Below are 15,965 nucleotides of genomic sequence, written 5' to 3'. Positions count from 1 at the left end.
CATTTTGACTAGAAAAAACATATAAAAACTCAATGCTCAATATATGATGATTTTAATCCCTAAAAACCTAAAGGATTTTGAATTTATTTTATTTTATCCTTTTAAAAGTTATTTACATAAAAAATATGTTATTACATATTTTGTCTTCGATGAAGCGAAAGTAAGATAAAAAATATTTGTACTGTTACGGTTAGTTAAAAGGGAACAAAGTAGTAGCCAAACCTCTGTTTGTAATAATTACTATTTGTATGACTTGCATAATCAGTTAATTATTTATTTATTTTATGATTCATTCATTCATCAATGTCAGTATGTTTTGTTCTTATTTCTGATGTAACCATTCCTTTTAATTTTTGTTCGTTTTAAAGTTTCATTTATTCTTTGACTGGGATTTCTTATTATTTTAAGCTTGGATTATTTTAGCATTTTATTTTTGCTGGTTTTATGTTTCATATGGTTCTTCACTTTTTCGAATTAGTATTTTTTTTAAATTGATATAAATTGATATCAATCGGTATATGATGGGGGTGGCCCCCTCCTTAAGAACTCGGTCTTAACCCTCAAGTGTTTTGGCCTTATAAAAAGATCTCCTTTCTGTTCTAATTAAACAACCCTGTATTTCAGGAACCATTACTAAAAAAATGGGAAATGGTTCAAACATTAGTATAAAAAGCGAGGCGTTGATGAGGGGATAGCCCCCTTTTTATACACAATAATTTCCTTCCGTGCTCTGTTTTAATGTTGCTCCTTGCTTTCAGTTGAAAAAACTTTTCAACTGAACTTTTCAACTTTTGAAAATTTAAGAATTTAAGAAACATTTGAAGATTTATTTGTTCGGGATAGAACGGCAGTGTGATCTAAGAAAAGGATACCGTCTTAAGGTGTTATTTTGTATATACGGGGAAATGAAATTGTTGTGAACAACTATAAACTCAACATTTAGGTTCGGAAATTTGTTTTACTTTTGGGCAAGATTAAAGAAGGAAATTTACATCAAGACTTTGAATGAACTTTTTCAGTGAACTCTCTCTGGAAATAATCTGGTGAATAACCCAGAGGTTGATTATTTTGTAAATGACCCGAACATTTATTTATTTTTGTGTGTGTATAAATATGCTAGTTTCAGTTATATTATTTGAGTAACTCTACTGATGATGATCGCTGGATATGTGATCGAAATATCTGGGCTTTTAAAACTTTTCGTGGTAACGGACTGTGGTAAGGAGCGACCTGGCTCAATAGTAAACGAAACTCTAAAAAAAGGAGTACCAAAGGTTACATCAAGAGAATCGAATTTTTATACTAGTTTTAAATATATAAGTTTCATTAACATATTCCATCCCTACATTCAACATGAAAACTGGTCCTCGGAGATCAAATTTGGTCTCATCTTTGTACTTTGCACAGTGTGAATACTGGTTCTAGGCCCCACCTATATCACCCCATGAATTTAGCCAATTTTTAATTGAGTTTACACCATTTGAAATGAAGATTTGCAACATTTTTTAATTTCCCATCCTGATCTTTAAGATTGAATGAGGTCTTGAGAAATAAGAATTTTAGTTAATATTTAAAAAAATAACTTTTTTATATTCTATTCTTCCTATACTACCAATAAAATGTAAAAATTGAATATTTACTGGATATTTTAACATAAATATTTAAATAATTTATATTATCTTTGCTTTTTCCTTTTAATAACCTCTAGAATTAAACAATTATCTTTTTAATTTGAGAATTAAACATATTTTTTTAATTTCTTTTCAATATCAGCAGCTTTAGAATAAAAACGCTTTGGTGCAAATAGTTCAACCATTTCACCTTTAAAATCAATAATGATAATAATTTTCTTTCCATATTTAGTTGTAACACATTTCATTCCTGTAATCGTGAATTCTCTTCCAATGTCTAAATCTTGTTTCTTAATAGTACGATTATATTTATTTTCTATTTTCATTCCGCTTTAAAGTTTCTTCATTTATTACTTGTTAATTTCATTAAACAAATTTCCAAATCGAAATTAATTTTTCTCTCAATTACCTCTGGCTTTCTTCCCAAGCATCCTTCATTCGGAATTCTGGGAAAAAATCCAACAGCGTTAGAAGCATGTCAAATGAAACACAAAAACATCATATGAATCTCCTTACAGGCCAGCATGGCCGAGTTGGTAAAGCGATTGACTGTTCATTGGTTGTGATCCAACAGTTTGACTCTCACTGTTACCTTGTGTAGCAGTTGATAGTGTCAATACGATTGGTCCAAGGGGACCAGGTAAAGGAGTTGGAGGCAGAGGAGCTTCCCTTCAAACCGAAAACACTTCAGAGTTTGCTCAGAAACAAGGCTGATATGAGATCACCAATGTCAAAAATATAAAAAAATAAAATCAAAATGAATAACAGCCGGGGGGAGGAGGTTGGCAAAAGTTTTTTATATTTTATTTTTATTTAATTTTTAGTTTCTGTATATTTTATTAATTTATCTATTGAAAATCGTAAGGAATTTATTGAAATAAAAAACAAAAATTGACAACAGCCTGGGAATCATCATCCATTTTGTACCATACTTAATGATTCATCGCTTTTTTAATTATTGATTCTATTATAGAAAAATTATTTATACTCTTTCCTTTATCTACGTTTCAAGTTTATATCAATAAAACTAATTCATAAATTAATATGAAACAATAAGCACATAACAAAAGTATTTAGCCATTCTTTTGACTATGAAAGAAACATATGAAAAATATGACTATTTAATGATAGGATGAGGCGAAAAGAAATTGAGCACAAATAAAGCGATTATTGAAACAAGCAATATTAGTGGGTGGAAAATAAGAAGGGTTTTATTTATGTCCTGAACTTTACAGACTTTACGCAATATTTATAACCATTTAATTTCACTTGTTTCATATATTTTTCACGAGAAAAAACTGTAATGCTTTGCGTAATTCATTATCCCGTTTAATTATTTCGTCATTAAAAAATTCACCTGATTTACATATAGCAAGCAATTGTAAATAGAATGACAATGTAAATAGGCTGATTATAAAATCTACTTTTAAATATTTTTTGTTGTTGTTTGGTTGTCTAACAATAAAATTCCGCGGATTATATCTTATTGAGTATACAAATTATATCCTGCAAATTGGCCACCCCCTCATATACGGAACGATATTTCTTTGTTTTAAGTTTTAACTTGGCTCCTTACCTTCTATCGAAAAAACTTGATCGACAAAAAACATAAATTAATCTTTAATTGTTTTGTAAATAATACCGGGAAATGATAAAACATTTCTTTTTACTCCGAAAACTTCATCAGTTGAAAATTTATGTCAAATAAAATACACCACCCTCCCCACCTGGAAAATTTTCCCATGAATATTTCATCCTCAATTAACATTACCTCTGAAAATCTCTTGCAGAAAATTCCACCTCGAAAATTCTCCTTAGCATACTTTCATTTGAATAAGACTTGACTTTCTGATCGTTTTTCATTTCATACCGAAAACATCCCCTCTGTGTAAATTTTTCTTGAAATTCATCCTTCTCAGTGGAAAGTTCCTCCCACGGAAAATTTGCTACGGAAGATTTCTCCCGTGGAAAGTTTGTCATCACGAAGGATGCACAAGAATATTTTCACCCCACTCATAAATTAGTTTTATAATCAGCCTTTCTTTCTACTATTCATAGATATTTTTCAAGTATTTCAATCAGAACTGTCCCCAGACTTAAAGAAGTTAGGGGTAAGATAGCAAAAGCAGATATACCTAAAGCACTTAATTTAAAGTTGTATACTAAGAAAGAATTACTAACTTTCCCTTAATATTGAAAACTCCTGCGATAAACAAATAACATCTTTTTTCTAGTTTTTCTTCCATTTATATTTGAAAATAAATTTTATATAAACTCTATGGATCCATTCCCTTAAATCTTCTTTTATATAATCAGCACACAATTGACCACAATTCACATCGTTAAAATTTTGGACTTAAGTAGAATAATAGGCAATTTGCTTATTTGAAGTCTTTAAGTAGTTGACAATTCCAAAGAAATCATAAAATTCTACAAATGAGTAGTTGGGATCATGGAAATAACAAGTGCAATAAGTCCCAGGCGATCACGTTCATCGTAATTTATTACATCACATTCTTTTTTCTTTATTTTACTTTGTAAGTTATCTCGAGAAAATCCACCTCGAAAATAAGGAATAAGACCTAATTCATTCCTTATATCAATATTGTTAACGATGTCATGTGATTTTTGATTTTTTCTGACATTCCCCGTTTTTCAGAAGCGATCATTCTTTGAATTGTGAAATATCAGCTTTAGCAGCTTTTCTGGGTCTTCCACGCTGTTTAGGTGCTTTAATTACTTCTAATTTTATTTTTTTTGGTCTATCATGTTTTTTTGGGAGCCTCAGAAACCACTTCCGATCCAAATCCAGCAATTTTGTGAGTACCTGGTAATTTTTAGCCTCGACCTTTCGGTAATATCCCCGGTAGTATTCAACTTTCAACTTCAGCGCTTGAAAAATCAGTAATTTATTATCAATTTCTTTCCAGCACATGTACCGAATCCACCTGCACCATTTGTTAGAGCAGCTATATCTATTTCAGCTGCTAATGGTATTAAAAATGGAAATAAGCCACAATTTTGAATTAGTTGATCATGCGATATAGTTATATAGATATCTTAATTCTTTATTTTTCCTTTATCAATTTGTTATTTTTGTTTTTTTTTTAAGCCATACATAAAAATGTTTTTTACCACGATAATATTTTCTATTCAAACTCGTAAATTTTATTTTTTCTTAAAACCTTTGTTTATTTTTACTTTATGAAGAGGGGATAAATTAATCGTGTATTCAATAGAGTCAGTTTTTATTTATTTCATATTTATTATATAAGAACGATAGTTTTGGATGATTTTGAAGTAGTTTTTTGTAGGATGAATTAACATCACGTCCTTTTTTCATTTTAGTATTTTTCAATCTTAGTCACCTGTCTCTTATGAAGTAATGGTTTAACAGGTTCTCGTTAAATCGCTTTTGTATCCACTACTCGCACTTTATATTTTTGTTTTACATCGAACAAATTTGAATTTTTTGTTTTTGAAATTCTGATAAATAATTCGTATATTCACCACTTATTAGAGAATTATATTTATAGATAAAATTCCAAGATAATTTTTTTAATCCTGTTTTCAAAAAACTCCATAGGATTGATTTTTACTTCAACCTTCCTTTCATTTGCTTTATAAATGCTTCATCGGGATTTATTTCAAGTATATTTATTATTGTATTTCCAAAATTGTCTTAAGAGTCAAATAACTGTATAAGCCCTTCAAGCATGCGAATAAAGTTGAAAAATTAACTGTAGGGTATCTGTACCTTTTTTTTTATTTTAAACATTTCTAATTCCTCTATATTTTGCATTAACATCTTCTCTTGTTAATTTGAAGGTTTTTTTTTTTTACTAATAATTCTTTGTCATAACTCTATTAAATATATTGTCAGGTGATTGATAAATTTTAGTTAATCTATTAATATCTTCACTTAAACAGTGATTTGTAAGAATTTGTTTGTTAACGACTTTGCCCTTGAAATTGTGTAAAATAATTTTCACTTTTTGTTGATTCATAGCAACTTCCTCTGATTTTGGATGACCTAGATTATTTAATAGTTTACATGGAACAATAATGTCAAAGTTTGTAGCTCTAGGATTAAAATTATATGTTTATTTAAAAGAGGGTGACGACAAATCCAAAGCAAAGAAAAATTGAGAGGTATCAAAAAGACTATAGTGAAAGATAAAATAACATTATAGATTTATAAAGATGTATTATTGGGAAAAGTGAAAAGTTTATCAGAAACTCAATATGCTTAAAGAGCAAACAATATAGAATATTCTTAGAAAAATAAAATTAAAAATTCTAGACCCTAATGGGTCTAAAAGAAAGGTTTTGAAAAATAGAGTAAACACGGTACCCTGGGGATTTAATCCCTTGAAGCTGTAAGGTAGCTGAAGTACTACTAAGCTAAATAATGTATTGTAGTTTAGCTAGTCATGTATTGAAATTAAGCTTCATAATTAAAGTTATGCAATAAGCTTCAAAGCTACAAGCTTTGAAGCTATAACTTATAAGCTTCAAATCTATGAAATTCAAAGCTGTAAGCTGTGAGCTTCAGAGCTGACAGCTGTCAAGCCAAACTGGCCTTTTGTAATAAAGCCAAATTATATGTCCGGTTACCTTTCAAAATGTCCCTTTTTTCTTTAATGCAATTGGAAGAAAAATTAAGAAATGGATGAAAAATAATAAGAATTAAAATACTTTACTTAGCCTTTCGCAAACAGCTTTATTATTTTGCTGGGTAATGCTATGTGTAACTTGGCGTTTTCATGATTGTATATGAAACCAAGTTATGAACGAACACTAGCCCATAGTAGCCTAAAATCTAAAAGCGTTTTTAAAAAGAAACAAGAGCTCATATGGCACTTGTGACGAGGTCGGAAAAGCCAAGAGCTCATATGGCATGAGCTCTAACAAAATTCTAAGAATCGACCAATTAATTTAAAAGGAAAATCAGTGGCTTCAAAAGAAAAATCAGTCCGATTATATCAATCAAGTATCTAGGGCTTGTGCTTATTTTTCCCACCAAGTTTCAACCTGATCCCTCCACTCTAAGCGTTTACCATGATTTCCAGTCCCCCTCCCCCCAACTCCACCAAATGACACTGGATCCCATTGAGATTTAAGATAAGAGATGTGAGTTATGAGGTCCTCCTTAATATGAACTTTTATTAAGATCCGATCACTCCTTCGTAAGTTAAAAAATACCTCATTTTTTCTAATTTTTCAGGATTTACCCTGTCCAACTCCCCAAAAGAGAGCGCATCCGTTCCAGTCATGTCAATTGCATATCTAGGACTTGTGATTATTTTCCCCACCAAGTTTCATCCCAATCCCTCCACTCTAAGCGTTTTCCAAGATTTTAGATTTCCCCCTCTAACTCCCCCCATTGTCACAGGATCTGGTCGGAATTTAAAATAAGAGCGCTGAGACACAATATCCTTCTAAATATCACATTTCATTTAGATGCGATCACCCGTTCGTAAGTTAAAATACCTCATTTTTTTTTAATTTTTCTGAATTAACTGTCACCCCACTCCCCTCCCCAGATGGCCGATCAGGGAAAAGACTATTTTTAATTTAATCTGTTTTCGCCCCTGATACATCTCCCAAATTTTGTCACCCTAGCTTATTTGGAAGTGCCTAAACTAGTAAAACCAGGACCGACAGACCGACAGAATTTGTGATCGCTATATGGCACTTGGTATTTACCAAGCGCCATAAAAGCTTAAAACTGTCAAGTCAACTGTCACGGTTCTTCTACTCTTAGACACGAATTTGAATATCTTCTCACACCCACTACGAATCAATATTGTTTTTTAATTGTTGGGTTATTTCTAAAGAAATAAATAAAAGGCTAGATAGATAAAATAAAAGAGATAAAAATAATAAAAGGCTAAATAAAAGAGAATCTTATAGGCTTTAACATTTGTGGAATAGCAATTAAACATTACTGGCGCAAGAGACAGCACTATATTACCCTGCAAAATACAAGGAAAGTTAAAAAGAAAGCCTGTACTGAAGCAGCATTAGGTGCTCTAGTTGCTAATGTCTTTCTTTTTCCTGTCAAATATTGCCAATTGATTTCTAGTTGAAGTAAGTAGTTTTTTTGTTTAGTCTAATAATTAAAAGCAAATATTCAATTTCTGCAGATTAAGGGCGATTGATTGGAAAAGATCGGCTATCTATCTAGGGCCAAACAAAAAATAGATTGCCCCTGAATGGGTTATGAAAGGTCAAAAGAAAGGATTTAAAGGAAATGGAATTTTCTTGGAAGAGGGTAAATAGTGAGGCTTTGAATAGGTGGGTGGAGAAGGAGTATACTTTGACTTACTGCTAAAATATTTTTTTTGTAAATTTGATTTGAATACAACTTAAGCCTAAGGTCATGATTCAGGATTTGAAATTAGGAGATCAAATCAGAGGCGCCATTTGGACCAAATCTTGAGGTGGGCATGAACCCCATCTTGGGCCTCCCCGACTCATTTCGGGTCGTGTAAGGAAAAATGCGGCTTTTGGCAGCACAAGGATCGAATATTCTTGTGTAAAAACACATTTCCAAGGCGTCGAGTGTGCTCAGCGCTGGCAAGTTATCTGTGAACCTTCTGTCAAATTTGGCTAGTATATGGTCGAAAGTCTCAGAGTGCTCTCGCTTCATTTCATCCACCAAGGTAATAGTCCGATTTCCAGATTGGATGAAGTTCTTTCCTAGCGTCAAAGTTGTCACAAATTGTTTCAGATGCTTGGTGATCTTTTGAGTTCTAATGCTAATGACTATTAATACCTTTATATTTTAGTTACTAAAAAGTTAATAGTCTTAATGATGTAAAGTCTTCTACTTCTCTCTGTGCTTTCGTCTTTAGAGTCTTATTGTAGCGTTGGCCTACAATCTGGGGTTCGACCAGTAGAGCATGTCAAGCGTCTCTAACTTTCATAAGGCTTATGTGTCGAGCACAAAAATGTTTATTTACACATATGTCACAGTAAATATACATAAAACGAGGAAAGAAACCGAATAAGAACAGACTCGAGTAATCTAAAAAGGTGGCTTTTATTCACTAAGACAAGGAAATAAACATTTGACAGGAACTGACCTATTTTAATCGGTCCACTTAGAGGAATTACAGTAAAAATTCAGAATTTATAATATTAATACAATCATCTAGGAAATGGGCATTTGACAGAACTCGAGAATTGTATTATGTATCTAACCTGCATTCAAAGTTTACAATGATTAATAGCAAATAGTGTAATTACCCCAAGGGTCGTCAGGTAATTACGCTCTTTGGTTAATAGGCGTGCAGTAATTTCAAATCAATTGGACAGAATGGATTATGTTGGACATAATGGATTATTATGGCCAGCAAAGGGCCCTTTGTGGTTGAAGCTTGGGCCCCCTGGAAATCTAGGGTAGGCTTTCGCCCCCCCTGACCCCCCCCCCCAAATGGCACCTCTGGATCAAATTCATTATCTTTCTCTCTCTCTCTTCCATTCTCTGTCTATGTCTCTTCCTCTTTATCTGACAGCTGTCAAGCCGAACTGGTCTTTTGTAATAAAGCCAAATTATATGTCCTGTTACCTTTCGAAATTTTTCTTTTTTTTTCTTTAATGCAATAAAAAGAGAAATTAAGAAATAGATGAAAAATAATAAGAATTAAAATACTTTACTTAGCCTTTCGCAAACAGCTTTATTATTTTGCTGGGTAATGCTATGTGTGACTTGGTGTTTTCATGGTTGTAACGGCATATGCAACCAAGTTTGGAACAAATATTAGCCCATAGCAGCCTAAAATCTAAAAGCGTTTTTAAAAAGAAACAAGAGCTCATATGGCACTTGTGACGAAGTTGGAAGAGCCCAGAGCTCATATGGCATGATCTCTAACAAAATTCTAAGAATCAATAGATTAATTTAAAAGGAAAATCAGTGGCTTGATGCTGGTTGAGATTTAAAATAAGAGCTCTGAGACACGAGGTCCTTCTAAATATAAAATTCATTATGATCCGACCAACCACTCGTAAGTTAAAAATACCTCATTTTTTTTAATTTTTCCTCTCTCTTCAGCCCCCAGATGGTCGAATCGGAGAAAAAGACTTTATCAAGTCCGTTTGTGCAGGTCCCTGACACGCCTACCAGTTTTCATCGTCCTAGCACGTCCAGAAACACCGAACTCGCCAAAGCACTGGACCACCCCTAACTCCTCCAAAGAGAGTGGATCCAGTCCGGTTATGTCAATCACGTACCTACGACATTTGCTTATTCTACCCACCAAGTTTCATCCCGATCTCTCCGCTCTAAGTGTTTTCCAAGATTTCTGGTTTCCCCCTCCAACTCCCCCTCAATTTCACCAGATCTGACCAGGATTTAAAATAGGAGCTGTGAGACATGAGTTCCTTCCAAATATAAAATTTAAAAATACCTCACGAATGGTCACCTGTTCTTAAGTTAAAAATTCCTCAATTTTTCCAATTTTTCCGAATTAACACTCCTTCCAACTCCCCCAAAGAGAGAGGATTCAGTCCGGTTATGTCAAGTATCTAGGGCTTGTGCTTATTCTTTCCACCAAATTTCATCCTGGTCCCTCCACTCTAAGCTTTTTCTATGATTTCCAGTCCCCCCCCAACACCACCCAATGACACTGGATCCTGTTGAGATTTAAGATAAGAGATGTGAGTTACGAGGTCCTTCTAAATATGAAATTTTATTAAGATCCGATCACTCCTTCGTAAGTTAAAAGTGGGGGGATTTCTCCCTAAGACATAAAAATTCTTAATAATTTCAGAAGGGATGAATCTATTATTATTACAAAAGCAGACAAGAGTAACACTTTAGTGGTAATGGACACCAAGGACTACGATTCAAAATTAAAAGTTTTACTGAAAGATGAAAAAACGTACAAAAAACTTTCTTTTGACCCGACGGACTCATACACAAAGAAGTTTAAGAATGAGTTAAAGAGTTTGAAGGAAGAAGGGAAGATTACACCTCAACTTTTCTACAAATTCTTATCAAGAAGTTCTTTGTGCCCTAAATTAAAAAAAGAAAGAGTTTTACTGCTGATAATGAACACTGTATATGTGCTCGAAATATCCAGTTAAATAATTTTATATCTATTCACTGTCAATAAAAAGGTTTCGTCCCTATTTCGAACTGTTTTACTTTCGTAATAGACATGAAGAATATATTCAGTAAATGACGTCTGATTTACATCGAAGTTAGTAATGGAGGATATGTTACACCTTGTTAAAATGAATATGCATAGAATTTTTGGTATAAATAACTTCGCGGCTCATAGCCAGAGTCACTTTACTTCTACCCCAAACTTCAATAATTCCATACAATTGCATTTTGCCCTCCCTTCAGCTAATGGCTGCTCAATTACATTTAGAGTTGATTCTAATGACCATATGACTTTGCTCAATTAAAGCAGAGTGAACATATATTTCACATCCGGTGCATTTTTTACACCCGGTATTTGTTAACAGGTAGAGCTGGATTTCACGCTTTAATGCTTCTAGGCCTCAGCATTTTTTCCGCTTCATTTTCGCGAGATTTCTGAGGAAATTCCCGAAAATTTGGGGATAGTGAAAACATAGAATAGAACGTAACTGATGTGCCAAAAGTAATGAAACAGAGAGATGATACTGAACTCTCGGCCGCCATTCTTGGGAAATATCTGACAGTTTATAAGGGGCCACAGAATTCCTGTCTTGTTTACACCAGAAAGTTTGGAAGTAGTCTTTGCTTTGGTTGTGACCGAATCCATTTGAATCATGGTTATGGCGCATTCACAAGACTTTTTAATAATACCCGTAAGAATTCTCGTCAACTGTCAAACTCTCTCCCGGGTATTAATCACTATGAACATTGATCAGCCAAAAAACGAAGTTCGCCAAACCAGCCCACTGTTCCTACTATGCCTAAGAAGCAACACCAATCCAATTTTACAACGGCACCAAACAAACAAATTCAGAAGACCTCCATGTTACGTTTCAGCTTCCTCCCATTTCAATTATCCAATTGGCCCATCCCTCCAGTCTCGTTATTTGCATCAAATGAACACAATAATTTACAACACATATCCAATAGCAAATCAAGAAACCCTGGCATGATACATCACTCCCTCTCCTGATCGTTTCCTAGAATCCTTCTTGCGAATATAAGGTCACTGGTAAATAAAATGGATGAACTATAAATCATTCTTGACAAAAACCAGATTGATATTGCTTGCCTTACCGAAACGTGGTCAGCCACTGAATATTTTTGCTTGATTCCTAATTATGACACCCATTTTAAGTCCAGGCTGGAAAAAGATGGTATCCCACTATCTCATGGTGGAGGAGTGGCTTTGTTTTTGTCGGTCTACAATCCCAAATCGGATTCTTTCATTTTTCTAAAATAGAGAACAACTCCAAAATCGAAGTTCTATGGCTCTGGACCAGACCAAAATACCTCTCAAAAGAAGTTTCTTGCAAGATTTTTTGCATCATTTATTACCCTCCTCGTAGTGGATTTAAGAACGATCTGACGGCATTTCTGCAACTTTGTACTGACAGAATTTGCTGTCCGTACATTTCTGCCGCAATTACCTTTTTTTTTAATTTTTCAGAATTAACCCTCCTCCCCTAAACTCCCCCGAAGAGAGCGGATCCGTTCCAGTTATGTCAATATCTTATCTAGGACTTATGATTATTTTTACCACCAATTTTCATCCCGATCCCTCCACTCTAAGCGTTTTTCAAGATTATAGGTTCCCTCACCCATCTCCCCCCCTCAATGTCACCGGATCTGGTCGGGATTTAAAATAAGAGTTCTGAGACACAATACCCTTACAAATATCAAATTTCATTAAGATCTGATCACTCCTTCGTAAGTTAAAAATACCTCATTTTTTCTAATTTTTCAGAATTAACCCTCCCCCCAACTCCCCCAAGATCCAAGAAGATCCGTTCTAGTTATGTCAATCACGTATCTAGGACTTATACTTACTTTTCCCACCAAGTTTCTTCCCGATCCCCTCACTCTAAGCATTTTCTAAGATTTTAGGTTCCTCCCTCAATTCCCCCCAATGTCACCGGATCCAGTGGGATTAAAAATAAAAGCTCTGAGACGCAATATCCTTCCAAACTTCAAATTTCATTAAGATCCGACACTCCTTCATAAGTTAAAAATACCTCATTTTTTCTAATTTTTCAGAATTAAACCTCCCCCCTTCAACTCCCCCAAACAGAGGAGATCCATCCCGGTTATGTCAATCACTTATCTAGGACTTGTTATTATTTTTCTCACCAAGTTTCATCCCGATCCCTCCACTCTAAGCGTTTGCCAATATTTTAGGTTCCCCCCTCCAACTCCCCCAAATGTCCCCGGATCTGGTCGGAATTGAAAATAAGAGCTGTGAGACACGATATCCTTCCAAACATCAACTTTCATTAAGATCCCATCACCTGTAGCGAAACAGACTCATTGTTTGTACCAAAAGAATAAATATATCCTGATACCCCATGATCTCTTTTTCTTAAGAGTTTGACCTCGCAAAGCCTAATCCAGAAGAACTGAAACCATATAGACAAGAATCAACTGATTCATACCAAAAAAAATTAAACAGCCAAAAAGTAACCTTGTGACCAGAAATTACAAAGGCGAACAAGAATCAAAACGCAGCTACTTTTTTTCATAAAGGTAAAAAATAAATCAATTGGTCAATCAATTAATCAATTAGGTATTTGCACTATCAACTCATCGTTTGACATTTTTAATACATCAGAACCTGTCATATTATCATCCTTCATCTTTGAGTCATCTCTTTCGGCTGTAACGACAGTTTCTGCACTACATTCATTGTCGTAAGCTAACGATACACACTTACCACCTTCACAACCTTCAACATCCATTTCATTCTTAGTTGACGATCCCTTTTCAATCTTAGATTCTAAAAGGGAGATATACTTTTGTATTTCTTTTATCGTTTCTTTACGCACAGCTCGTACTTCTTCTCCAGTAACATCATCTAAACGGATCATAAGTCGTGTCAACATCTCATCAAGATAAAGGAACTCTTTATCAGAACTCTTCCCTTTGAAAGCCTCTATGCAACTAGTAAGCGATTGCAGGTCTTTATTCACATCTTTTATTTTAGTAAGCTTACGTTCATGCTCTGTCATAGGAGCCTGCTTTTCCGGTTCAGGAGGATGTACAGGAGCTTTAGTTGCTTCTTGGCTTGGGGAAAGTTGATCAGCTTTTGGTTCATGCTGATCTGGTCTCTGAAATTGCTTAGGAGTTTCAGCCTCAGGCTGCTGAACTGAAGTTTTAAAAGTTGGACGTATACGGTTTTCGTCTTTCAGCTCATGCTGAACAGGCATTTGAAATTCCTGAGGTTGTTCCTCGTAACTTAATCTCGGGCCCTTGAATTCAGCTCGCTGTGGAAGAGTGAAAATCTGCCCAGGGGATTGGGCTCTAGGAGATTGCTGACGTGGCCTAATGGAACCTCGAATGGGAGTATTAGATCTGCTTCTCATCTCCTCATCCACACGAGGGAGCGGATTATCGCATCCTTCAGCGAATATAGGCACGTTACGGACATACTCTAGAGGTATGTTTCTTTGAATTATTCTATCATCAACCACAATGGGCTGTGCACAATCAACAAAAAGCTCAGATTCGTCGTCGATGCAACTCTTGTCACCTTCGGCCGCAGGTTCATACATATTTAAATATGCCTCCATGGCATCTGGTTGCCCTATTGATTTTGTCTTGACTCTTTCCCCAATACTGTTTTTGGATTGCTGCATGTGTGTGAAAATAAACCAGTCGTTTGGAATACAACTTCCAAGATTTCTCTAAGATAGAGAAAAATTGACATTTTAAGCGCAAGCTGCGCAAAATGGACAGAAGTGATTAAAACGTTCATTGTATGTCTTTTAAATTGTCAGATGCTGCTAAAATTTTTTGCTTCTTTTTAATTTGAACCGGGACAGTTCAATGTAAGGAGGGGGGGTGTTATACGTTAATTCTGGGTCATATTGAAACAGATAACAGACTTAATGATACTTTCTCTTTGGGTATATATATTGACGTCATATTGTAATAGCCACCTAGCTGGTGGGAGTACTTCGCGCCCCCCAAGCCCTCCCGCACGCGTAAGTCGTTACGCGCAGAGTCTTTAACAATGGTTTCAGCTAAAAGAATTGAGTCTTTGTTCTGGTATTAAAAAGTTTTCGAATTTTAATCCATATTGGAGTGTTAATAATTCACTGCAGGTGATAGAGTCTTTAACAATGGTTTCAGCTAAAAGAATTGAGTCTTTCGATTTTGCAACAATGTATACTAATTTATCACTTAATGTAGTGTTTGATAATTTGAAAACTGTTATCAAGAAATCTTTCTTCTTATCTAGTAAAAGGTTCTTATAAATAGACACTTATAATAAAAATTTTATAATAAATAAAATACGTTTTATAATAAATATAATAAATGTATTTTATTATAATTGGGCACTTATAATAAAAGTGCCCCACCTAGTTGGTGGGGGCACTTCACCCCCCCAAGCCCCCTCGCGCACGTAAGTCGTTACGCGCCATATTAGTTACGCGCCATTGTAGTTGTGTCCCTGTGTCCAACCTGTGAATAGAGATAAATAGATATATATATGTTTTTAACTACGTAAAACTTGCGAATATACAACATTCTTCGCTGTCCCATTGTCTGTGCATATAAATAGATTGTCAGGTTGACTGACTCTTGAACATGCAACATATAATTGTCCATGGGAAAAACAATCCGTATTCAGATCTATACCTCATTATTCTAATGATTGTCCTTTAGCTTTGATGATGGTGATTGCTAATCGAACATCCCCTGTGTCCCCATCGTCATTTATATATCCCCCTGTGCCCCCCGGCGTCCCCGTTGTAGTTGTGTCCCTGTGTCCTGGTCGTCATTTATATTCCCTGTGTCCCGGTCTTCATTTGTGTCCCGGTGTCCCAGTCTGTAATTTCTCTTTGAGTGTCCCGGTCGTCATTTATATTCCCTGTGTCCCGCTTATCATTTGTGTCCTGGTGTCCCGACATGTAATTTCCCTTTGAGTGTCCCGGTCGCCATATATATTCCTTCTGTCCCGGTGTCCCGGTCTGTAACATACGACAATAGATCAATTGTGTTGTAACTTTGTTCACAATCCCATTCTACACATGTAGAAATAGAACAGTACGATTAGGTGAAGGCATTCCCAAATGCTTAAGAAGTTTGTTTGCAATAGATAAGCAAAAATCTTCAATCATAACTAAAGTGCAGTTATAAATTTCTGTTGTAAAGTCCATGTCATATCTGACCTTTCTAGC

The 15,965-nt window shown here is 34.7% G+C and overlaps 1 protein-coding gene across 1 annotated transcript; it reads right to left on the bottom strand.

The window, feature by feature from the left end:
• Positions 1 to 13,259: 13,259 nt before the first annotated feature.
• On the bottom strand, positions 13,260 to 14,406 carry LOC136025630 (BAG domain-containing protein Samui-like). The gene has a single exon (XM_065701622.1). It carries the CDS (start codon positions 14,349 to 14,351, stop codon positions 13,341 to 13,343), a length of 1,011 nt encoding a protein of 336 aa, XP_065557694.1. The 5' UTR covers positions 14,352 to 14,406; the 3' UTR covers positions 13,260 to 13,340.
• Positions 14,407 to 15,965: the final 1,559 nt, after the last annotated feature.

This window comes from Artemia franciscana, chromosome 4 (assembly GCF_032884065.1).
Source record: "Artemia franciscana chromosome 4, ASM3288406v1, whole genome shotgun sequence".
NCBI lineage: Eukaryota > Metazoa > Arthropoda > Branchiopoda > Anostraca > Artemiidae > Artemia > Artemia franciscana.
Note: the sequence above shows the minus strand (reverse complement) of the source record. Positions and strands in the feature narration are given on the sequence as shown.